The 25,707-nt window shown below is 37.6% G+C and overlaps 1 protein-coding gene across 9 annotated transcripts in view; it reads right to left on the bottom strand.

Moving 5' to 3' along the window:
• arhgef9b (Cdc42 guanine nucleotide exchange factor (GEF) 9b) overlaps positions 1–24,425 on the bottom strand; it is a 55,245-nt gene extending 30,820 nt beyond the window's left edge. The window contains exons 1-6 of one of the 9 annotated variants that reach the window (XM_046849496.1): positions 24,323–24,425; positions 22,827–22,864; positions 20,248–21,751; positions 19,487–19,783; positions 18,585–18,720; positions 14,025–14,125 (exon numbers count right to left, since the gene is read on the bottom strand). In XM_046849496.1, coding sequence (XP_046705452.1) covers positions 14,025–14,125; positions 18,585–18,720; positions 19,487–19,783; positions 20,248–21,681 — 1,968 coding nt within the window. In that variant the 5' untranslated portion in view covers positions 21,682–21,751; positions 22,827–22,864; positions 24,323–24,425. The other 8 variants (XM_046849497.1, XM_046849499.1, XM_046849495.1 and 5 more) reach the window with 8 other exon arrangements.
• Between the last annotated feature and the right edge of the window lie 1,282 nt (positions 24,426–25,707).

Below are 25,707 nucleotides of genomic sequence, written 5' to 3'. Positions count from 1 at the left end.
ATATATATATATATATATATATATGTATCTCAAATACTTATTTTCCTCACTGTATGTATGTATGTATGTATATATATATATATATTATATATATATATATATATATATACATACAGTGAGGAAAATAAGTATTTGAACACCCTGCTACTTTGCAAGTTCTCCCACTTAGAAATCATGGAGGGGTCTGAAATTGTCATCGTAGGTGCATGTCCAAAAAAAAATCCAGAAAAAAATCCAGAAATCACAATGTATGATTTTTTAACTATTTATTTGTATGATACAGCTGCAAATAAGTATTTTAACACCTGAGAAAGTCAATGTTAATATTTGGTACAGTAGCCTTTGTTTGCAATTACAGAGGTCAAACGTTTCCTGTAGTTTTTCCTGTAGGTTTGCACACACTGCAGGAGGGATTTTGGCCCACTCCTCCACACAGATCTTCTCTAGATCAGTCAGGTTTATGGCCTGTCGCTGAGAAACACGGAGTTTGAGCTCCCTCCAAAGATTCTCTATTGGGTTTAGGTCTGGAGACTGGCTAGGCCATGCCAGAACCTCGATATGCTTCTTACAGAGCCACTCCTTGGTTATCCTGGCTGTGTGCTTCGGGTCATTGTCATGTTGGAAGACCCAGGCTCGACCTATCTTCAATGCTCTGAGGGAAGGAGGTTGTTCCCCAAAATCTCGCAATACATGGCCCTGGTCATCCTCTCCTTAATACAGTGAAGTCGCCCTGTCCCATGTGCAGAAAACCACCCCCAAAGCATGATGCTACCACCCCCACCCCACTTCTCAGGTGTTCAAATACTTATTTGCAGCTGTATCATACAAATAAATAGTTTAAAAATCATATATTGTGATTTCTGGATTTTTTTTTTTTTAGATTATGTCTCTCACAGTGGACATGCACCTACGATGACAATTTCAGACCCAATGATTTCTAAGTGGGAGAACTTGCAAAATAGCAGGGTGTTCAAATACTTATTTTCCTGTGTATATATATATATATATATATATATATATATATATATATATATATATATATATATATATACATATACAGTGACCTCCACAATTATTGGCACCCCTGTTTAAGATGTGGTCGTGGACTTCAAAAAATTTCTCCTTTTTTTTAAAACAACATAGAACCCAAATGCAAAAAGAGAAAATCCAACCTTTATTTAAGTACATTACTTTGGTGGTAAAAAATCACACATTTAGAAAAAAAAAAACTTGAAATCATGTGTGCCACAATTATTGGCACCCTGATGTTAATACTTTGTACAACCTCCTTTTGCCAACAAGACAGCACTTAATCTCCTCCTATAACATTTCACAAGATTGGAGAACACAGAGAGAGGATTTTGACCATTCTTCTTTGCACAATCTTTCTAGATCATCTAGTGTCCTGGGTCCTCTCTTATGCACTCTTCTCTTTAGCTCGCCCCACAGGTTTTCGATTGGGTTGAGGTCTGGGGACTGAGATGGCCATGGGAGGACCTTGAGTTTGTGACTGCTGAACCACTTTTGTGTAGATTTTGCCACATGTTTTGGATCATTATCCTGCTGAAAGACCCAATGACGACCCATCTTCAGCTTTCTGGCAGAGGCCATCAGGTTTTTATTTAAAATATCCTGGTACTTCAAAGCGTTCATAATGCCATGCACCCTAACAAGGTTCCCAGGGCCTTTGGAAGAGAAACAGGCCCACAGCATCACAGATCCTCCACCATACTTCACGGTGGGCATGAGGTGCTTTTCGGCATACTCATCTTTTGTTTTACGCCAGACCCACTTAGAGTGTTTGTTGCCAAAAAGCTCAATCTTAGTCTCATCTGACCAAAGCACACGATCCCAGTTGAAGTCCCAGTACCGCTTAGCAAACTCCAGACGTTTACGTTTGTGAGTGTTAGTGAGAAAAGGCTTTTTCCTTGCATGCCTCCCAAACAGCTTGTTGGCATGTAGAGAGCGTCTGATGGTTGTTTTGGAGACTCTGTGACCCCAAGATGCCACTCTTTGATGCAATTCTGTGACGGTGAGCTTGGGAAATTTTTTTACTTCTCTTACCATCCTCCTCACTGTGCGTTGTGGCAAGATAAACTTGGGACCTCTTCCAGCCTTGTTTGTCACTGTTCCAGTTGTTTTAAACTTCTTAATGATTCCTCTGACTGTAGATACCGGCAAGTTAAGGCGAGTGGCTATTTTCTTGTAGCCATTGCCTGACTTATGAAGGTCGACACACATCTGCCTTACTTGAATGGTGTGTTCTCTTGTCTTTGCCATGTTGACAAATGGGTAAGAGAATTAGGCCTCTGTGTCACGTCATATTTATACCCCAGGAAACAGGAAATCATGAATTACTAATTAAAAGTCCCTAGATACCCTGACCAACCTTAGCAACTACAGAAAAATATATAAAAAAAAAACAATTAAATTTTCAGAGGAATTGTTAGGTGCCAATAATTGTGGGACACATGATTTCAAGTTTTTTTTTTTCTAAATGTATAATTTTTTACCACCAAAGTTATGTACTTAAATGAAAGGTTGGATTTTTCTCTTTTTTTTGCATTTGGGTTCTATGTTGTTTTAAAAAAAAGGAGAATTTTTAGAAGTCCACGACCACATCTTAAACAGGGGTGCCAATAATTGTGGAGGGCACTGTATATATATATATATATATATATATATATATATATATATATATATATATATATATATATATATGTATGTTTGTGTGTGTGTGTGTGTGTGTGTGTGTGTGTGTGTGTGTGTGTGTGTGTGTGTGCGTGCATGCAACTCCTCCCCATTATGCTGAAAACCACTGTGTAAAATACAGGTAGTTCACGTCAGTTTTACTGTCACGCCAAACTAATATGCTGCTTTAGAAACAACTGTAACAATGTTAAAATACATTCACCAATACATACATATATATATACATACATTGAATTAAAGAGTGAGGCAGCTGCTGGAAACATTTCCTTATAGCTTTACTAGAATAAATGGCTGATTTTTGAGTGTCATGTAACTTATATGGTAAATAAAACAAACTCTGATATCCTGGCAAAAACACCAAATGAATCTTATAAACTGGAGATGACTGATATTAATACATATCCACTCTGTGTAATTCTGATAATTATTTATTAAAACAAATTTAAATGTCATTTTTATAGCAGTACTTTATTTCTGTGTATGGTTTACAACAGAAATAATTCTAGATCCTTATATTAAAAAAACAATCTAAAGCAAAATGTTTAATCAGTCAGTTTTGCACTGCAAAGATTAATCACATATTTAACTTGTCAGTGATGGCATTTATCTATTGTATAAGCAGGGCAATCCATGCCTAAGTTTGTGTTACCATTTATATATTTATAAGACCATGTAAATTAAACTTTTATACACAAATCATACTTTTATTTTTGATTGACTGTATAAAGGTTTTATATTACAAGAAAAAACAGAATTTAATATCGTAGCATGTTGATAGTTGATATATAGAAATGTTCAGAAAAGTATGTATTAGTTTCCAGATTCAGACATTTATGATGCATTCATCGTTTTTCCTGAATAAAAAGACATTTGTTTTATTTAGCAGCCTATGTACTTTGCAACACAACATACTCTAAGCACAGCTTTAGTAAAACACTACATTTAAAACAAAAAAAATCCTCCTCCCTGTGGATCATACATTGCTTCACCAGGGTTATAACATTTTCTTGTGTTTGTCCAAGTTAAATAAATATTTGACATTCAAAAATTCCTTAATGTTTAAATGTCACCACAAGATTAAATGTAATACCATAGTTTTCCCAAATATGTTGCATATGTTGTAGTTAGCACTCATTCTATTGGATACCATAATGTCTTTTCAACAAATTGCTATTAATGTTGAGGAAAAGGCTTAACATCTTATTTATAAAACCTATGGATCACAAGTCTGATCTGTCTGTAACAGGTTATTTAAATATGTTCTGTTAACTATACAAATGCAATATTCAAAAATATATATGAAACGTTTTGGAAATTGATAGTATCTTCTGAATGTAATTTTGTGGATTTTTTCTTTTTGCACTTAAACCTTTAAACCATTTTTACATGATTCTGAATAGTCAAACAACCTCCTCTGACAAAACTGATGTCTAAAAAAATATTATCCGCGTATTTGGCAAATACTGCAAATGTTTTCTAGAGCATCTGCTTAAAATTAATTTCCCAGTCTATTTACAGCTCTGGTCTGATTTTACACAATAGCATAAACGTTAAAACGTTGTTTATTTGCAGTAAGTGGAAACGATATAATCACAGAAGTAATTAAAGCGCACATGCCCGCGACACGAGAGCAAGTACGGGAAAACAGAAACAATATATTATAAACACATTTGTAATGCTTTGATCAAACGACATTAGCGACAAAACACCAAGCAACGGCCCAAATGGGTGCATCATAGATGTACCAGCGCCCTTCACATTTTTCTTGCGATGAAGCTCTTGTGGTAAACGTCTAGCAAAAGGAAAGGAACGACGTCGTTATTATGAACTCGGCAGAAACATTAAGAAGACATCTCCAAGGTCACGGTGGAACGCACGAGGGTATATTATCCCCAAAGAGACCGACTGACAGTCCATGCATACATCATTGCGCTCACAGAGCAGTAAAAATGCGTTAGAAAAAAGCCGCCCCGGCGGCCTTAGCTCAAAGGCGGACGAGCATAAGAGACATTCTCACCGTCATCATCCTTGTTCGTGTGTGTCGTTCTGGCGAGCGCTGACTCCTTTAGAAAAGAATGGCATTAAATTGAACGAGACCCAAAACCGCCGCGCTTCATCGGTGTGAATGCACAGCGAGGAGAAACCGAGAGAGTGGCTTCACTCTGCATGATAAAATTATAAACACGCAAGTGAGAGACGAACAGGTTCAGCATTGAAAAGCTGATTTCTTCAGCACGCCCATAGTGATAAGGCAGCTGATCATTAACACAGTTTGTTTATGCCCTATGTGCAATGATGGGAGGCATGTGAGGTTTGCAATTTTGATGTCACGGAATTTAATTAATTAACTAGTGTATGAAGTTATTTTTAAAATAAATATAAACAATACAAACATAAATAAATAAGTGAATAATTTCCCTACTTCAGCAATTATCACCTAATTGCAGCATAAACCATTTTTTGTAACACATACATTTATAAATAACTACAGTACATGTGCATACATGCATATATAAATACATGCACTTTGCATATTAAATTATCTAATCAGCATATCAAGTCACATACAGGCAAATAATCTTCAGGTAATTCAGGAAACATTAGATTGAAGAAAAAATACCTCTATGACTTGTTAATGTACAGACTGGTGCTAAACAACAACAACAACAACAACAACAACATAGCGTTTAGTTGGTGGAAATGGCTTCTTGATAAGAAAGATTGGAAAAAATTTGGCAGAACTGGATTCCACTAAAAATATTACTCTTTACAACCAAAGTATCTCAGTATACATGTAATAATAATAATAATTCGTTACATTTATATAGCGCTTTTCTGCAGCACTCAAAGCGCTTTACATATGAAAGGGGGGATTCTCCTCAACCACCACCAATGTGCAGCATCCACCTGGATGATGCGATGGCAGCCATATTGCGCCAGAACGCCCACCACACACCAGCATATTAGTGGAGAGGAGATAGAGTGATATAGCCAATTAATATGAGGGGATGATTAGTAGGCCAGCGGGCAAGTTTGGCCAGGATGCCGGGGCACACCCCTACTCGTTTTCGAAAGACATCCTGGGATTTTTTAATGACCACAGAGAGTCAGGACCTCGGTTTAACGTCTCATCCGAAGGACGGTGCTTTTTTTTATTTATTTTTTTTTACAGTATAGTGTCCCCGTCACTATACTGGGGTGTTAGGACCCACAGAGACCACAGGGTGAGCACCCCCTGCTGGTCTCACTAACACCTCTACCAGCAGCAACCTGGTTTTTCCCAGGTGGTCTCCCATCCAAGTACTGGCCAGGCTCAACCCTGCTTAGCTTCAGTGGGCAAGCTGTCTTGGGCTACAGGGTGATATGGCTGCTGGCCATAGCACGTTGATGTTGATGTGCTACAATAGCAGAAAATAAGAAAATAAGAAAAATAAGAAAAGTTCCACTTCCATGATTCAAGAATATGAATCTAAAGCTATAACCAAAACTAGATTTCCTGGTCTTTTTCTATCATTTAACTGTCTAGAATTTTTTCCCATGATACGCCCAGAATCTTTTTCTTGGATAAATGGGGTGGATTCTGATGTGCTGTTTGGCTGTAGCCATCTTCTTCTTCTTATGGTTTCCCCCGTTAGGGATCAACACAGCGGATCATCCATCTCCATACCACCCTGTCCTTAACATCTGCCTGTTTCAAACTCCACTGTCCTCCCTCTCATTCACACATGTACTCTGTCTTATTCCTACTGACTTTCATTCCCCTTCTTTCCAGCACATACCTCCACCTCTCCAGGCTCATCTTAACCTGCTCCCTACTTTTGCCATAAACCTCAATATCATCTGCAAACATCATAGTCCATGGAGACTCCTGTCTGGTCTTGTCCGTAAACCTGTTCATCTCCACTGCAAACAGGAAAGGGCTCAAAACCGATCCTTCATGCAATCCCACCTCCACTTTGAACCAGTCTGTCGTTCCTACTGCACACGTCATTGCTGTCACACAGTCCTCATACATGTCCTGCACCACCCTCAAATACTTCTCTGACACACCTGACTTTTTCATGCAATATCACAACTCCTCTTTTGGCACCCTGTCGTATGCTTTCTCTAGATCCACAAAAACAAAATGCAACTTCTGACCTTCTCTATACTTCTTCATCAACATTATCAAAGCAAATATTGCATTTCATATTGCTCCTCCTCAGCATGAAACTGTAGCTCACAGACGGTCAACTCTCCTCTCAGCTTAGCTTCCACTACTCTTTCTAATAACTTCATGGTGTGACTGATCAAATGTATTCCCCTGTAGCTACTGCAGGTCTGTACATCTCCCTTATTTTTAAAAGTCGGTACCAGAACACTCCTTCTCCATTCCTCAGGCATCCTTTCACCTTCTAAAATTTTGTTTGGGGATCTATGAAATTACAAAGTTACACAGGAGCTTTGAGGATGGATTTGGACTGTATTTAATGTCAACAGTCTGCTACACTCAGGAGTACAGTTTGCTCATTTTGATCACCATTACTGCACACCTCATTTAGCTGTAATAAATAGATATTCGGTGCCACCCAGATGAAGATGGGTTCCCTCTTGAGTCTGGTTCCTCTCAAGGTTTCTTCTTTATGCCATCTCTCAGTTTTTCCCTGCCACAGTGGTCACCGGCTTGGTCATTAGTGACGAACTTACACTTATAAAAAACAATCTTATTAATTCTTTCTTACCACAATATCTCTGTAAAGCTGCTTTGAGACAATGCATATTGTCAAAAGCTCTGAGCTCTATACAAATGAAAATTAGTTTAATTGAATAGTGGCAACATTTAAATTGCCCACCCTAACCTCCACTGTCCTACATTTCTTCTTTCCCTGCTGTCTCTGGCCAACAATAGCCCGATTTCCACTGGTACTCTGTTGGCTAACAATCGTTTGGTGACCCGGGCCTTGACCAATCCATTATGGATATCTGGTCTGTGATCCGCATAATTGATTTGGCACATTTTATGGTGAATGCCCTTCCTAACTCAACCCTCCCCATTTATCCGTGTACTGGCTTGTGAAACCTTCATTTTGATGTGTCATGACTTCTGTAATAATTTCCTGCTTGTAAAAAGTGTTTATTTGAGCTGCTATAAACATCTTGTTAGGTCAAAATAATAGTAATTCTCCTTTAGATTTTATTTTCCCTTGTGTATGTAAATCTCAGAACAAAAGCAGCATTTGAATCCCCAAACTTCTAATGAGTATCCCAGAGCCTTAACCCCTGTTAAAAGCTGCAGGGCCTCGTTTATAAATATAAAATGTTTATATGTTTTTATTTAGTTGTTTATGTAAAGATGACAATATTGTTAAAATTACTATAAAAATAAAATTGACTTGAACTGAATTGAAAAAACTGAAATGAATAGCATACTTGAAAATACATGCTCAATTCTAGTGTAATTAATGTCTAAATAGCAGGCCTGGATTGTGTTTTTCAACACTAACAGACACTAGCCAAGACAATCACTCTTTAACATGGAAGAGAGGGTGGAATTGTAAAGTGCTATACTTAAATGTGCTTCCCTTTCAGGAACTCAAGCTGCATCAACTACGCTTTGGGAACGGTTTCGTATGGAATAAATGAAAATAATTAATTATAAAGGCAAGCAGTCTTTCAGACTCTTTATGTGTGGCTTGTCTGGAAGTGGAGCTTGGTCGGATGGCTCGCGAGGTAGCTGGCTGCCCATATTGCGACTGTGTGTCCAAGAGGACGCGCTGTTCCAGGAGCGTGCTCTTCGAGAAAGGTGAAGCAGCAACTGAGGTCATGGGGTCGTATTTGGATCTGGCAGAGAGTTTGGAGACAGGAGACCTGCCAGATCCAGCATTTTCTCTCAAGGTTCAGAAGCACACCTCTCGGCCGTTTCTTCCCCCGTAAGGAGAGCAATCCACTCCACCTCTCTTCCTCAGATGAAGGGGAGGGGATGGACACTAGTGATCTCATAGAGGACATGCCCCCACAGACAGTTCAGTTCAAGGAGCTGCTGGAGGTAGTGACTCATGCTGTTGCGAAGCTGGATATTGCTTGTCCAACTGATAAGGAGAAATTACGTCCCCTGAGTTACGTCCCCTGCACACTGAGGTGACCAGGTCATGGAACAGCCCTTATTTGGCCCACCTCTTCAGGAACAACATTTTTTTATTTGATAATGAAGTAGGGCTGAAAGAGTGCAGTTATGGAACGATGCCCTGGGTTGAAAAGATGCTGGCTGGCTATCTCTCCCAGGTGAGTCCCTTAAGGCTCCTACCCAGCAAGCCTCTGAGGACTACCTTAAATCTGGTGGGCTAGGTGACAGAGACAGAGGGACACCACCTGGCATGGACTGAAATGCTTTCAACTTCTGCACAATGTCTCTTGTAAAATAAAAAACACATTAAAAAATTTACATTTAACATGTACCCATTTAAAGTTGATGGGTACAATCTAAGGTATGTTTTAATATATTGATGACCTAAAATGAATGAAGAATAACATTATGAAGGGCATATGTTGAAAACACTGAAATGTTGCAGTGTTTCATATTCAACTAACATGCTAAGTTTGTTTGCCTCTGGATAGAGCCTTTCTGCTGGACGCCCCAGTGGTGCCCTGTAAAGCCATGAATACAGTTGTCTAAAAAGTCTAAAAAAGGCCAAGAAACAGTCGACGGCGTTTCAGCGGTTCCTCTCTCGCCGCTCTCATGGGGCTGCTCGGCGGGCGGAGCCCCAACCCCAGCTCCATAGTGAAATTCAGAGATTGAGTGTCACCAATTGCACTCCCCAGAAACTAGGGACCCTCTGCACTCCAGGACGAGGCCCGAGGTACTGACAATTCTGAAGACCATCATCTTTAATAAGAGGGCTTCGACCAAGAGATCCTAACAGGCCAGGAGTTTTTGGGGTCTCCACCGCGGTGGGGCAAGAAGCATGAGGGCTGTGTCCCATTTTAGAACTACATCAGCTGAACTGCTCTCTAATGAGACTCAGGTTCAAGATGCTCACCCTTAAACAGGTTGTGTTCCAAATCAGGTCCAAGGACCAGTTTGTGACAATAGATCTGAAGGACGCGTATTTTCACGTATTCATCCTTCCTTCACACAGAAAGTTCCTAAAGTTTGCTTTTGGGGCTGAAGCTTACCAATATCGGGTCCTTCCATTCAGCCTTGCACTCTCAACAAACTTCACAAAGGGTGTGGCTCTGCTGAGACTCTGGGGCATCCGCATAATGAACTCTATTGATGATTGGTTGATATTGGCTCTATCAGAGCACTTGGCATCCTGGCATCAAAATGTCATTCTAACCCATATGAAGGAATTGGGGTTAAGACTGAACGCCAAAAAAGTGTACTTTTTCTGGTACAGAGAACCACCTATCTAGACGTAGGATTCGACCATTATGCGGGTGCAGCTGTCTCCTGCATGAGTCGAGTCTATCCTCACCGCTGTCAAGAGCGTGAGGGAGGGCCAGCTACTCACTGTGAAGCAGTTTTAAAGACTGCTGCGTCTGATGGCAGCTGCATCCAATGTGGTGCCATTTGGCCTTCTATACATGCGACCCCTACAGTGGTGGCTCAGGGACAGAGGGTTCTCCCGAAAGGGCAACCCCCTCCGCACAATCAATCACATGATGAACCTTACTGGCCATAGACATCCTAGGTTCCTTCACTTTTGAAGCTAGCACCGTTTCCACAGCATGTGCTTTTATAGCTTCCTACTTGTGACATCACCCGTCACCCTCAGGGAACCATAACCAAATTGGGCTCGCATTTCAGTTAGTCTCACATTTCAGTTAATATGACAGACCAGACTGTAAGCATTTGATGGATGCCGATTATTAATCTCAACAAATAAGGTATTACCCCCAAATTAGCTCTAAATCTAAAAGATTTACTATCTAGTGAGTACTTGCATAATGTGTGGAACGTATTGGCAATATGCTGGAAAAAAAGTGCTGGAAGAATCAAAATTCTACAGCAGCCTATTTTACCTACAGGCAGCTGCCTGTGATCTTGCTCCTGACTGTGGGCCATAATATCACATAGCAAAGCATGTCCAAAAATAACTCAGTGAGAATACAAGATAATGTAGAAAATAGCCACTATAGAAAAAATATAGCAATATCACTAACTAGACATAAAGAGATATAAGCCTCTTTATAACATCCTCAAGTACAAGTACATATATTCTGTATTGGCAAGAGGCATGACTGAAAAGGTAGCTCCCACAACTTACAGTAGATCCTCTTTTGAGCCAAACTTCAAGATGTACTGTTAAAAAAAAGTCTGTGTGGTTACCTGGGCATTTTGAAGCATCTTCCACAGGGCCAGTAATTACCGAAGTTATGCACTGATTTGTCTCTATTAAGGATCAGACCACAGAAATCCAACAGTGACTAGTCCTTTCTCGGTTAAGGTATATCTTTATATCTACCAGGCAAAATAGAACAAACCTAGTGATACTAGGTATCACTGAAGTATCACTTCATACCTTTGACTTATTTTTTTTCATGAATTTTTTTATTTTATTTTACTCATTAAGCTTTCTTTATCAACCATTAATTACTCTTGAGGTCTCTCATATGAGCTGATTATAAAAGTTCTGCTCTCTATTAGCAAATCACTATTTGTACTACATAATTTGCTAATGGCTAAGAACCACCACCTCACCCACTTCCCCTCTGTAGAAACCGCTTCTTTTGTTCAGCCTCTGTCCTTTCGTGAGCCACACTCACTTCCTGCTTCCTGCTAAAAGGAGTCAGCCACCAAGCTGGAAAGAACTAAAATTATTACAAATGAGTGTGCATTGCACTTCTTATTATAGCTGCAATTTTAATTACGTATTTTCGTTCTGGAATGCAAAATGGAGCCCTTTGTAGCACAAAAACTACTATCATTTTACACATGAATAGCAGTGGTGGACAAAGTACACAAAGCATGTACTTGAGTAAAAGTAGAGATATAGCAAGTAAAATATTACTCCAGTAAATGTGCTCCCTTTAAACTTTCACTTGAGCAAAAGTACAAAAGTATTTGCCTTCAAATATACTTAAGTATCCAAGTACTATGATTTATTATTAGTATAATGTCCTATTATCATTATCACAAGACTCTTTGCCTAATTAACTCAGTTTATATAAAACTATTAATACAATTATATTAATAATTTAAACACTGATTGATATCCAATTAATTATCATGACCCCAAAACATTTTCAACAACTGCACAAATAATTCAACGGGTTTAACAACAGAGTTAGATTCAGGAGTTCCTTCTATCATTTATTACTCTCAAAATCTCCTGCTTGCTGTTGAACTAATGTTGAACGGCTATTGCGCTTCTAGCTTGAATGATGCCCTGGGTGAAAAACTCCATGACCCAACGTCTCCGCCATCGATTAGTTAAAGCTTTGAAAAGCTCCTCTCTGCTTCAGCTACCATCACTGGATGAGTAAGAAATATTTACAGAGCAGTCCACAAATTTGGAAACATTTCTGAGAGCTCACTTTCATGTATAAATATCAACCCAAATGCATTTATTGCACAATTAAATACATGTCATTGTGCACAATTTATCAAACTCTCAGAACCTAAATTAATAGATCTTCTTAGCTAACTGTAGCCATAAGATTCCTGCAACATCTATATCCTTATAATATATGTCTTTTAAATTAGCCTTTTAAGCTGCACTGGAAATTCCCCTTACATGTGTGACATGAAATAATAATTGATGCGACCATTCAAATGAGCAGTAAAAATAAAAATAAATAAAAGTAAGATCTTTTTTTTGTGTATACAAAATGGCAATAAGGGTCTTGAATGTTGGCCCTGGGTCCAGACTTTGGACACCTGTGCTATAAGGTGAGAGACAGTCTAAAAATAATTTCAAACCATTTAATCTAGCAACACATTGTTTTTGGCATAGACCAAATATAGCCCAACACTCCTCCCAGCACAGAAAGTACTGGTGAACTGAAACTCTTGTTACCTTCCAGCACAACAAGGATAGAGCAAAACAAAACCAAAGCAAAACTGGGAAGACCCAGTTCCAGTCAGCCAGAATATGCCCCAATAGGACAATGATCCCAAACACAAAGCAAAACATAAAACTGAATGGTTTAAAAAAATAAGTCAAAGCCCAAATGTAAATCAAAGTAAAGATTTGTCACATGACTTGAAAATTGCTGTCTTTAAATGATTTTCATCAACTGGAAAAGATGGAAAAATTTGCATTTAGGAATGGGAAAAAAAGGAAAATGCACAAATACAGTCTCTGGGGTAAAAACGTTATCATAAAGTTATAATATAGACTGTAATGTACTCAAACTTTCACATTTCTAGGGAATAAACAAAGCAATTTCATTAGATTTCATACTATCAGTAATTGCTAGAAGATCTTATCAATTTATCACTTTTCTAAATTAAGATAAACTTTTTACCCCTGTCACCCACTTGACACAAACACGCCAGCAGGGTAACATTGAAGAGCATCCACAAACAACGGCATAGCAAATGTCCTCCACCAAAATAGGGAACAGAACCTACCACACCTGAGCATTCACATAAGTTACACAGCCACTTTCACTGACTCATAACCATGAACCAACAGCATGCACACTGATGCTGTACTGATGCGTTGATGCCAAATTTAACCATTTATATTAATGCTACTCAGTATTTTGCATCTTAAGCTAAAATGTCCCAAAACTGAGAACACATGCTGTTTGCTAGTGTAAAAATGTATGTAATGACACACACTCACACACACACACACACACACACACACACACACACACACACACACACACACCTTACATCAGCACATTAAAAAGTAATAGATTCACAAAAATAACTATAAAAAATAAAAGTGATTATTAAGTTTAATCAATAGGAGTGCAGAATGAAATGCAAATGACATGCCATGTACAGTAAACTGCATAATCATTGTAATTGAAACTATTCTAGGAGTTTTAGCTTCTTGGAAAGTCTAATTTGTGTTAACAGCACAGATTTTGCATTTATTCGCCAGACTTCACACTAGATCCCTCAGTTCAGTTTAAATAATACAATAGAAAAACAGATGTCATCTATGAAAAGTTTGAGGATTATGTCTGCCTCACCAATACTTGTCTTTTCCATTCCTATTAAAAATAATTTAAAGTGTATTAGACAGATGAAATAGTGTGAGATTGTGAGATAGAGCTAGTGTGACTGAGAACTGAATATTTGATTTAGGGAACTGAGAATAAGATAAAATCAACTTCACAATCCAGTTTCTGATTTCCTATAATGCATTACTTACCACATTTACTTGCAGAGGTCCAGAACCAGGTCTGAGCAATTTTCTCCGGCCTGTGTTTTCATTGCTGCTCTGTACAGTAGTTGACTGTCTTTCAGACTCAGCTGTGGAACAGACTTGTTCATTACTATACATTGTAGTGAATGTACTAATACTGTTAGAATTGTACTCTAAGCACCAACATGGTGAATTGTTATTTTTAGATGATAGTAAATCAATACTGCTATTCAAGCTGCACACTGACAACTGACTACTCTTAAGTATATCCAAGTATCTTTCCTATAGTATTGTCCCTTGAAAAGATATAATAAAATGGTTGCTGAAATGTGAGGGGTATAATGTGTGTGTGTGTGTGTGTGTGTGTCTATGTGTGCGTATGTATGTATGTATGTATATATCGGTGGCGGGTGGTCAGGGCCAGCAAAGCCTTCTCTGCTGGCCTAAACACTATCAGAAGCACTAACCTACATATACAACCTAAATTCTAGTATTTGTTCCATGAAATTGTATTAATTTATTTCTAACAGTCTATTCTCCTTATTTCGTAACGTTTCTCTTGGCTGCACTGCTTCCATTACGTGTATGTGGATGTTAGATTTTTTCTGTCCAATCAGATTTCAGCCTCTAAGTGCTGCCATGTCAATCTAATCTGCCCAGGGCCTGCAAAGTCAGTACTGCTGGCGTATTGACCATAGTGTCCTTAAAAATTAGCTGGCCCAGAATAGCATTAGCATTTTTCCGTCCTCTGATTGGTTGGTCAGAGGGAAACTGTTACAGCCAAGTTCGACTGGCACAACACAAGTGTGTAGCGCTGCATACATTAATACATCTAAGTTAGACTTTTTTATGCCTATGGAGGAAGATAAATTTATTTGGTCTCAGACATTCTTAACAATACATTTTCAAGAAAAGCTAGACATCATGAGGAGAGGCTTGTTGTAATTCAGCCAAATTTGAGGGTTTTCGAGCATGAACCACCTTTTTAAGGTTATGCCACAGCATCTCAATAAGATTCGGGTCAGGACTTTGACTAGGCCACTCTGAAGTCTTCATTTTGTTTTTTTAGCCATTCAGAGGTGAACTTGCTGGTGTGTTTGTATCATTGATGTTGTGGGGTCTTTTGTGACCTCTCGCTGTGCTCCTGGGATAATTTTGGTCGGTCGGCCACTCCTGGGAAGGTTCTTAACAGTTCCATGTTTTTGCCATTTGTGAATAATGGCTCTCACTGTGGTTCTCTGGAGTCCCAAATATTTAGAAATGGCTTTATAACCTTTTCCAGACTGATAGATCTCAATTACTTTCTTTCTCATTTGTTTCTGAATTTCTTTGGATCTCAGCATGTCTAGCTGTTGAGGATCTTTTGGTCTACTTCACTTTGTCAGGCAGGTCCTATTTAAGATTTTTTTTTTATTGTGAACAGGTGTGGCAGTAATCAGGCCTGGGTGTGGCTAGAAAAATTTTGGATTTTGTTTTCCCTCAATAATAAAAACCTTTATTTAAAAACTGCATGTTGTGTTCACTTGTGTTATCTTTTACTAATATTTAAATTAGTTTGATGATCTAAAACATTAAAGTGTGACAAACATGCAAAAAATAAGAAATCAGGAAGGGCAAACACTTTTCACACCACTGTATGTATGTATGTATGTGTATGTGTATGTATGTATGTATGTATATATCGGTGGCGGGTGGTCAGGGCCAGCAAAGCCTTCTCTGCTGGCCTAAACACTATCAGAAGCACTAACCTACATATACAACCTAAATTCTAGTATTTGTTCCATGAAATTGTATTAATTTATTTCTAACAGTCTATTCTCCTTATTTCGTAACGTTTCTCTTGGCTGCACTGCTTCCATTACGTGTATGTGGATGTTAGATTTTTTCTGTCCAATCAGATTTCAGCCTCTAAGTGCTGCCATGTCAATCTAATCTGCCCAGGGCCTGCAAAGTCAGTACTGCTGGCGTATTGACCATAGTGTCCTTAAAAATTAGCTGGCCCAGAATAGCATTAGCATTTTTCCGTCCTCTGATTGGTTGGTCAGAGGGAAACTGTTACAGCCAAGTTCGACTGGCACAACACAAGTGTGTAGCGCTCTGCATACATTAATACATCTAAGTTAGACTTTTTTATGCCTATGGAGGAAGATAAATTTATTTGGTCTCAGACATTCTTAACAATACATTTTCAAGAAAAGCTAGACATCATGAGGAGAGGCTTGTTGTAATTCAGCCAAATTTGAGGGTTTTCGAGCATGAACCACCTTTTTAAGGTTATGCCACAGCATCTCAATAAGATTCGGGTCAGGACTTTGACTAGGCCACTCTGAAGTCTTCATTTTGTTTTTTTAGCCATTCAGAGGTGAACTTGCTGGTGTGTTTGTATCATTGATGTTGTGGGGTCTTTTGTGACCTCTCGCTGTGCTCCTGGGATAATTTTGGTCGGTCGGCCACTCCTGGAAGGTTCTTAACAGTTCCATGTTTTTGCCATTTGTGAATAATGGCTCTCACTGTGGTTCTCTGGAGTCCCAAATATTTAGAAATGGCTTTATAACCTTTTCCAGACTGATAGATCTCAATTACTTTCTTTCTCATTTGTTTCTGAATTTCTTTGGATCTCAGCATGTCTAGCTGTTGAGGATCTTTTGGTCTACTTCACTTTGTCAGGCAGGTCCTATTTAAGATTTTTTTTTTATTGTGAACAGGTGTGGCAGTAATCAGGCCTGGGTGTGGCTAGAAAAATTTTGGATTTTGTTTTCCCTCAATAATAAAAACCTTTATTTAAAAACTGCATGTTGTGTTCACTTGTGTTATCTTTTACTAATATTTAAATTAGTTTGATGATCTAAAACATTAAAGTGTGACAAACATGCAAAAAAATAAGAAATCAGGAAGGGGCAAACACTTTTTCACACCACTGTATGTATGTATGTGTATGTATATATATATATATATATATATATATATATATATATATATATATATATATATAGTTATAAGTTGTCTTTTATCCATAATCTAAATTGCTTTTAGTATATTTTTTACTTTCAGTGCTGCTGTAATACATGAATATAGATAATACATATAATAAAAACAATACATACAGTACAAGTCAAAAGTTTGGACAACCCTTCTCCTTCAGTGTGTTTTTTTTTCTTAAAATATAGAAAATGCATGAAATTATGTAGTAAACAAAAACTTTTAAACAACCACCCAGTATATGTTTTATATTTTAGATTGTCAAAACTAGTTACATTTAGATTTGATGACAGATTGGCAAACTCATGACATTCTCTCACCGGCTTCAATTCACAGGTGGACCTTGTGAAGAGTTAATTTGTGACATTTTCTTACCTCTTAATGTGTTTTAGACTGTCAGTTTCTTGTGCAGAGGAAAGGGTGAGTTCAGAGTTAATAGCTACTACAACTACTGTACTGTACAAACCAATATGATGGCAAGAAACAGTCAGTTAAGTAAAGAGAAAAGACAATTAATTGTAAATGAATAACAGTCAATCTCAAGAACTTTAAATGTATCCCAAGTGCAGTTTTGAAAATCATCAAACACTGCGATGAAAGTTTTTTCAAACCAGTCTGAGAAACCATTAATTTGCAGAACCTCAGATTAGAGCCCACATAATGCTTCTCTGAGTTCAGGTGGCAGAGGTCCGGGCTTCATTGTAGAATTATGGCATAGAAACCATTTGTTCAAAAGAATAACAAGCAGAAGAGAATTACTTGGGCCAAGAAACACAAGGTACTGACATCAGATTATTGTAAAACTGTCCTGTGGTCTAAGTCCAAATTTGAAATTTTTGGTTCTAACTGTTGTGTCTTTGTTAACCGTAGAGAGGGTGAACTTTGGGATCCTGTGAAGCATGGAGGATAAAATGTGTTGGTGTGGTGGTACATTTCTGGTACCACTGTTGGTCACTAAGTTAAAAGTGAGGAAACGCTTAACCAGCATGGCTACCACAGCTTTTTGTAGCGAGATGCCATTCCATCTGGTTTGTACTTAGTGGTACCATCATTTGTTTTTCAACAGGACAATAATGAAACACATCTCTAGATTAAGAAAGAGTTATTTGTCCAAGAAGCTGAGTGATGCATCAGATGACTTGGCCTACACAATCACCAATCTAAATCCAACTTAGCTGGTTTAGGATAAGTTGGACCACATTGTTGGAAGACGATTTCAGGTGACCAGCTCGTGAGGCTGACTGGGAGAATGACAAGAGTGTGCAAAGCTGTCATCAAAAAAGAAGGTGGCTATTTTGAAGAATAAAAAATATAAAACATAACACTATATATATAATTATACAGGTAGTCCCCGAGTTACGATGGTTTTCCGATCTTACGATGACAATGTTTTGCTAAATTATGCACTGTAACTTGTTCAGTCATTAACAAATAACATTATATTACCCCACACTGACCACCATGACTCCTGGGTAGGCTAGGCTACCTGGTAGGCTTGCAATCTCCATTGTAAGTTGGGTATTACCTGTATATTGTGTGTCTGTTAAAACATTTGTTGCACAATTGGTATTAAGTGTAACACTGTACCTGATCGGTCAAGTGGCAAGCTGGCTACCCTTGATCCAGATGTGCCATTCTGTGGAAGAGGAAATGAATGGCACCTCTGCAGGACCACTTTAAAAGGAGGGTCTTGAGGTGAAATGCCAGGAGGGCGAGAAAGAGCCTGAAATTCACTAAATCTAATTAGACACTAACCTGGAGACAGGAATATCAAGCTACTTAGCATGGCTAACTATGTCAACCTGGAGAATCTATTATGGGTGCTTTCACATACTTGTGTTAAAACATTTGATACAGCATACTTAGGCAAGTATAAATCTAAACAGCCAGTTTGACACTGTTCTACTTTCATGATCTGCACCTCTGATTCCATACAATGTATGATGGATGGCTACATGTATTTTTATATTTTTTATAGTTGTATGCACTCTGGTGCAGAATAAACCAACAGACTAAAATATGGGAAAGCACCCTGTGATTCTTATGCATTTTCAGGTAAAGTAGTAAAGTGAAAAATGAGAGAATGACTTAAATGAGAATTAGTAAAATGTCCAGCAAGAGCACACAAATAAAAAGCAGTGTTATATTTTAATAAAATTCTATGTTTTAATGTGCTCTATGTGCATTTTTTTGTTCACCAGTATTACAAACTATATATTACTGTATTACCCTATTTATTGTATAGAAAAGGTTCATTATCTTCAATCAGCTATATAATTTAAAGATTAATTACTTTACCAACAACTGAAGTATTCCACAGAAATCAGATGTTTTTTTGTTTTTGTTTTTTAGATATGGTATTTCTTTAACAGAAAAAATTTTTACACATTAGTTAAGACATTCTACCTAGCAGTAAATGGTTTATTAACCAGCCAACATTAGCTTTTTATAAAATAATCAATCACTATCTGAATAAATCTATGGCTTACTCGCTGCGTTGGCACTCTGTCAAACTGGATGGGTGCATATCCATTTATGACAGAGCAGAATCTCCTGAGAGGATTAGGCATCCATGGAACTGGTGGCCGAAGCACTGTTGCACAGTGCTCCTCCGATCCAGAGTTGACAACCTCCTCCTTTATGATGGGACATTGAAAGCTTGGCCTGATCACAGAGCCTGAAGCAGGCCAGTGCCAAGGCTTTTTCATAAGGGTCAATCTCATTGTTCTACAGGTTTGGAAGCTTCTTGGACTTCCCTCACTCACACAACAGTCACCTGCTAAAACCTAGTTTCAAGGATATGAGTTTATGAGAAAAAAATTGAGATCCAAAGGTATAATTCAGGCAACTTTGCACACACGTTAAGATCATACAACGTAAATAAACTTTGTATGCTATTTAATAAGCAAATAGCATATTTCCCTGATGGATAACTTGATGTACCAGGGAGATTAAAGGGTGCTTCTTGACTGCTGTTTTTGTGTTCCACTAAACTGCTTCATGTGATGGGCAATAACTATAATTTTTTCTTTATAAAATATGTTATTTTAAAGGGAAAAAAAAATGTTATGCAACTTGAAACTGGTTAGTCATGGGATGAAAAGCACACAGTTATAACATGACAGATTGAATGATTAATCGTGGAAACTATTTTAATAGAACACAACAGTCTAACAAACATGTAAAGCAGGAAAACAAAGCAGAAACAGAAAAACATAAGCCAAAATTAACATTACATTATACGTCTTACCTTAAATATTTCATCTGGACAGTGTGGAATGATATCATTGCAAATATCACTTTTTTCAACTTTAGTTTTATCTGAAATGCCAGAAGACTCAGATTCACTTTGTTCATGAAGATCAAACTGAAGCTCAGGCTCAGAAAGAGAACTTCCATCTGGTCCATCGCTTCTCTGGTGGTTCTCAATAGTGGCTAAAGAGGTGTGAGCAGAGGTGTGTTGCGATTCTGTCCCATCAGAGAATCCATTTATGCTTGATGAATCCGCCCATGCTTTCCAGGATTTCAGAACCACATGTGGGGACCTGTTTAAATCTTCAGTAGGTGAGATCACCTCACATTCATCGAGGGTAATAGCAGGCTTAGTTAAAGCCTCATCCTCTCTCTTTAGTGCATTAGCCTTAGTGTAAAGAAATTCTTGATTCTGCTGTGTTCTTGTGGAACCATTGCTGGGACATTCACCATCAGGAGGTGAGTAGGGTCTGGATGAGTTCCTCCATTTTCGAGCAGTCTCAGCCATGCTATTAAAGAATCTAAACAGCCCCCTAAAGTGGCTACTTTTGACATCGGGACCTGTCTGTTTAGGTACAGGCATTGAGTCTTTAATGCACTCTACATCAACAGATCCATAGTCTGAGTCAATTGTTTTGTCCAGAGTCTGCATGGAGTCAAAGCTCTTCTCCAGCAAAGTTGAACCTCCCTTTCCTATGAAGGAAATTCTTTTCAAGTAATTCCAAACATCACCTCCTTTTGACCGTCTTCCTCCGAGAGGTACCTTGGGGCTATCTTTCACAGAGTGTTCTTCATGGACTGTCACAAATAAGTTGCAGTTTGACTGAGCTTTCTTTGTGCATGTGTTTTTGGGTAAGTGATGCTCATTCTCAAATGTAGTAGTAAAGTCTATATCCTCAAAAGAGCAATCAAACTCAGTAGTGTAACCTGCATATGAGTGCCTCTTGCCTTTATTCCTGAGTAGGTTTCTTTGGCAGGTTAACAAAGCAGAAGCATTTCTGGTGTCTTCATTTGTCTCAGTCTTGCGTGCACTGTGTAACTTGCTACTGGCAAGCTTGCCAGATTTGCCCCTAAAGACAGAAGGGGATTTCAACTTTTTGAAACCCCTTACTTTGTCAGTAAATGGCAGCTTGGAGGGAGATGCTTCCCCTGGAAGTATCATAGAGTGAGGTCGTCCCTCATGGTCAGATGTCGTTCTCCGGTGGTGGAGAATCCTCCAAATGCCTGTGGTTTTTGATGCCCGGTTCAGTTCCTGTTTCTCTCGGACTGGATTCTGAAAGGAAGCCAGATCCAATGACTCCTTAAGATCCTTGGATTTGCGAATTTGCACAATCCCTGTTTCACTCTCCATGTCCAGAGACACAGTGAAGACTTTGTTGACATATCCATTGGAAACATTACTGTCAGGCACAGAGCTTTCTATGTCATCCATCCTCTCACATTGCAAGGTGTAATGTCAGCTTTCAATTGTAAGACAAGTCATCTTTGGTCCACCTGATTATCTAAGAGATAAGATATAAGATAAGATTAGATATTAGAGAATACATCTGAGTAAAAGACATTAATAAACATTACTGAAACTTTAACACCTAATCATTGCAAAAAGCTTGTTTTAGTTAGTTTATCAAATTAAATAATATCATATCATATCAATAAATCAACAGTTTTTCAGCAGTATGAAAAAAAAGATTTCACAAATATTTGGTCAGTGTCAGAATTTTGCTTTTGTATACCACTAAAATGGTTTCAACAAATAAATTGCAATAATCATTCAGTAATTACAGCTATTTTTATATAGAACCTCCTTTTTTACACATTTAAAAATTATTAGACACTTGACTGAAAAGCAGTCTATTGCTCTGGTGCTTAGTCTATTGCTGTTTTTTTTTTCCTTTTTTTTTTTTTTTTTTCACAAGAAATAAGAAGATTTGAGGTCTGAAGTTTATTCCAAGTGTTGAACTTACATTGGTCCAAATAGGTATAGATTCAAATGAAGGAGGTTATCATGATTAAAAATAAAAAAATAAAAATAAAAATACAGCCCCCTCACAACTTCTAGCCATGCTAATAACACACTCTCACGGAGGTATCAAGGAGGCTTATTGTTGTCATATTCTACATTCGAACGTTTTCTTTATGAATGTTAATAAGTATGCATATGCATGCTTTATATATAATTAACACACTGTAGCTTTTTATATTTCTAAAGCTTTTCTTTTCATTCAATTTACATGTGCTCGCTGTGATGACAGTGAAATGTAAATTTAAAAATACTTATCAAAATTAAAATACTAATACTTTAGCACAGTTTGTCTTCACAGGTCTTCTTTCATTCTTATTCTTTTACATGAACATTTATATTGTTTAATTGCCACGGTGCCCAGTGAACTATAGTGGCTTGGGCTTGTGCCTCTCTAAACTTTACGCACACAAATTACACTCATCGTACTCCATGGTTGCCATTTATCTGTGTAATATTTTATGGTCTCAAAAGAAATTATGCATGTAGCTATTGTACATTTAATTAGTAGAGTCTCGTAATAGTTCCAAGTAAAACTAATATATGAAAATATTTACCTTAGATTGTGATGTCAAATGTGTGAAGTCAATCATACCTGCGAATTAGTAGAAGTAGCAGAAAGATGATCAACTTTGTCAGCAGCACTTAAGGCCCATATTTAGTGTTTATCTGTGTTTACAATATATAGCGTCTAGGTTGGCTAAATCTTTACGTTCCCCTTTGAGGCTGGAGTCCTTCAAATATCCGCTTTTCCGAAAAATAGTCAGCAGTAAAATTTCTGAACTCTCGCCCTTAAGACAATGAACAAACACCGACACTGAGATATGCGGTAAGCGCGCGCGCGGGCTCACACGCACGCACGCGCACACACACACACACACACACGCACAGCTCAGACAGAGATTTATTCTCAGATCAGTTGCTTCATGTTGTTGATCTCTTTTAGCATCATTGGCGTTTCTTTGATTTCGTAAAACTTAAAAAAATAATATATTAAGATGTGAACGTTTTTTTTTTAATTATAAATAACCTTTAAACAAAACTCAATTTATTTGAATCATTTTGCCAGGATTGTCTCTATCGTCACACTCTACAAACTATAAAGCACTTGGGCTAAATAAATGTACCATATATTTGATATATTTTAAATATTTTCTCCCGTCTCGGTTCTATTAAACACACACGCGCACACACATACGCTCACGCACGCTTCACCTCCCCCTATCTTATACACAGGAAAGAGTGGATCTTACATCAATGGGTCTAAAAAATGTACTCTGCTTGACAAAGGCAGGAAGCCTGGCTGACTGTATGTAAATATCTCTGCCATACATGCTTCCCGCTCTGTCTGTGTGTGACTAAAACAGCAATTGTGTTTCTGTCTGTCTACCTACGTACACTTATCATCACATTAGACACAATAGCCAATGTTACATGACACCAAACACAATTTACATAGCACATCGAGTTACAAATAATATATCAATGTGGTTGGTGAGATTAGTAGGACGTGATTACAATGACATACAAGAGATGGCAGAATAAAACATATGACCTAATAAAAGTGTATGCAGTCAATACATAAAATGTGTAATAAGTGTTTAAATGTCCTCTCATCTTGATATATGTCTAGAACATGGAGGCCCACTTCCCAAGCATATTGTATTCAGCCCACTTCCTAAAGCCGCTTTCCTGCTGTCTACACAATGCACATCATGGACAGCTTAACTGTCCTGATTTTCAGCCTATTTCCTTTCTTCATAATTAACAAAACACATTTATTTCAAAATGCAGCAAAGAAAAGTACTGCCCATGCGATAATGTATGATGAAAATATGTGAAAAGAAAAAACAGAATAATAATTGTATTTTAGTAAAAAAGAAAGAAAGAAAGAAAGAAAGAAAGAAAGAAAGAAAGAAAGAAAGAAAGAAAGAAAGAAACAGGTATAGATTACAGGACACACACTCAACTTTTATTTATTTTATGACCAAACATACCTCTTCTTAGTTCCAATTTGCAATGTGTCCTAATTTTAAAATAATGTTGAACACACCTCTTCGAAAATGAAGTCATCATTCTTTTTTTGTTTCATTTTGGAACAATTGCCGCCTTCCTCTGTTTCCGATGACGTGGCCCATGCTGTGTGCTTCAATAGCAGGCCTGGGGGGAAAACAACAAGCTCAGTATAAACATTACTGTAGTTGTTTTACTAATAATTCTGAAGAAAGACCACAAACAGAAAGTAGCTCTATGAATGCTATATAATACAACCTATATCAAATATATGTGTGGAAATGTGGTCTGAGAGGCACAAATTAGTTGAGATAAAATCATGGTGTTTACTCTGCAGTCTTACTCATTGTCCGGCTGACTTCCTGTTGCAGTTTCACAAAGTATGGTTTGGATTAAGCAAAAGTTGGTTGCAACAAACAATCAGCTCACAAAAAATGGAATTTGTATATCTAAATGTAAAAGACATTCATGTTAAAGCTGGTGACAATGTATAGGGTCTAAATGTCACTAACATTCTAACCATTCTCTCAGAATGAGTTCAGACTTCTCATACTCTTTTACATTCCTTAGTGCAGACTCCAGCATCCATTATTATAAAAGATTTCCACCAGTTTTTTAAAGTATCTCTCAAATAATTTCTGCTCCGAGATCAATCCACTTTTTATGCAATATGTAATAGTACAACTTCAGCACTAACACTAAATGACATTTTTCTATATATGAAATACAATTTGGAATTTTATTATAGTTTCATCCTCCATACTTGGGTTTTGTTTTTGTTTTAGTTATTTATTGTCATTGGTACTTATTGATGTATTTTTTCTGTTTTCCCTTGCAATTTGCATCCAATTTAATTCAACAAATTAGGTGGTAAATACAGTCAATATGCTTGAAGCAATATGTGAAAACTACAACCACTTCTACACTACTAACCCTAACCCTAGCATATTACAATCAATCATCAATTTAGTTATCTTCAGTAACCATTTTAACCTGGTCACAGTGACTGAGGATCTAGAGTCTATCCCTGGATCACTAGATACAAGGCAGTAATACACCATAAATGAGACACCATATATGCAATATATACAGAGCAGACTACCCACCATGCCTTCTTACCCACCATCAGTGTCTGAATGCTCTTGTAAATAGAGGCATTCCAAAATAAAATAGAAAGACTTCCCAGAAGCGAGGAGGCTTTTAGAGCAGCAAAGGGAAAAATAAATCTGGAATTTTATATGTACACACATGATTGTTCAGGTGTTCAAATACTCATTTACCCTCACTGTACATAAACTGTACAACAATTAAAAACATACAATGATTTCATTCAGTGTAACTAATATATTGTTCCATAAAATAGATTAGGTTACATATGTAGGACATTTACTTTGTAAAGCCTTTCTAACGGGAATAATCTAATAA

The sequence above is a fragment of the Silurus meridionalis genome, chromosome 5, assembly GCF_014805685.1.
Source record: "Silurus meridionalis isolate SWU-2019-XX chromosome 5, ASM1480568v1, whole genome shotgun sequence".
In the NCBI taxonomy this organism is placed as follows: Eukaryota; Metazoa; Chordata; class Actinopteri; order Siluriformes; family Siluridae; genus Silurus; species Silurus meridionalis.
Note: the sequence above shows the minus strand (reverse complement) of the source record. Positions and strands in the feature narration are given on the sequence as shown.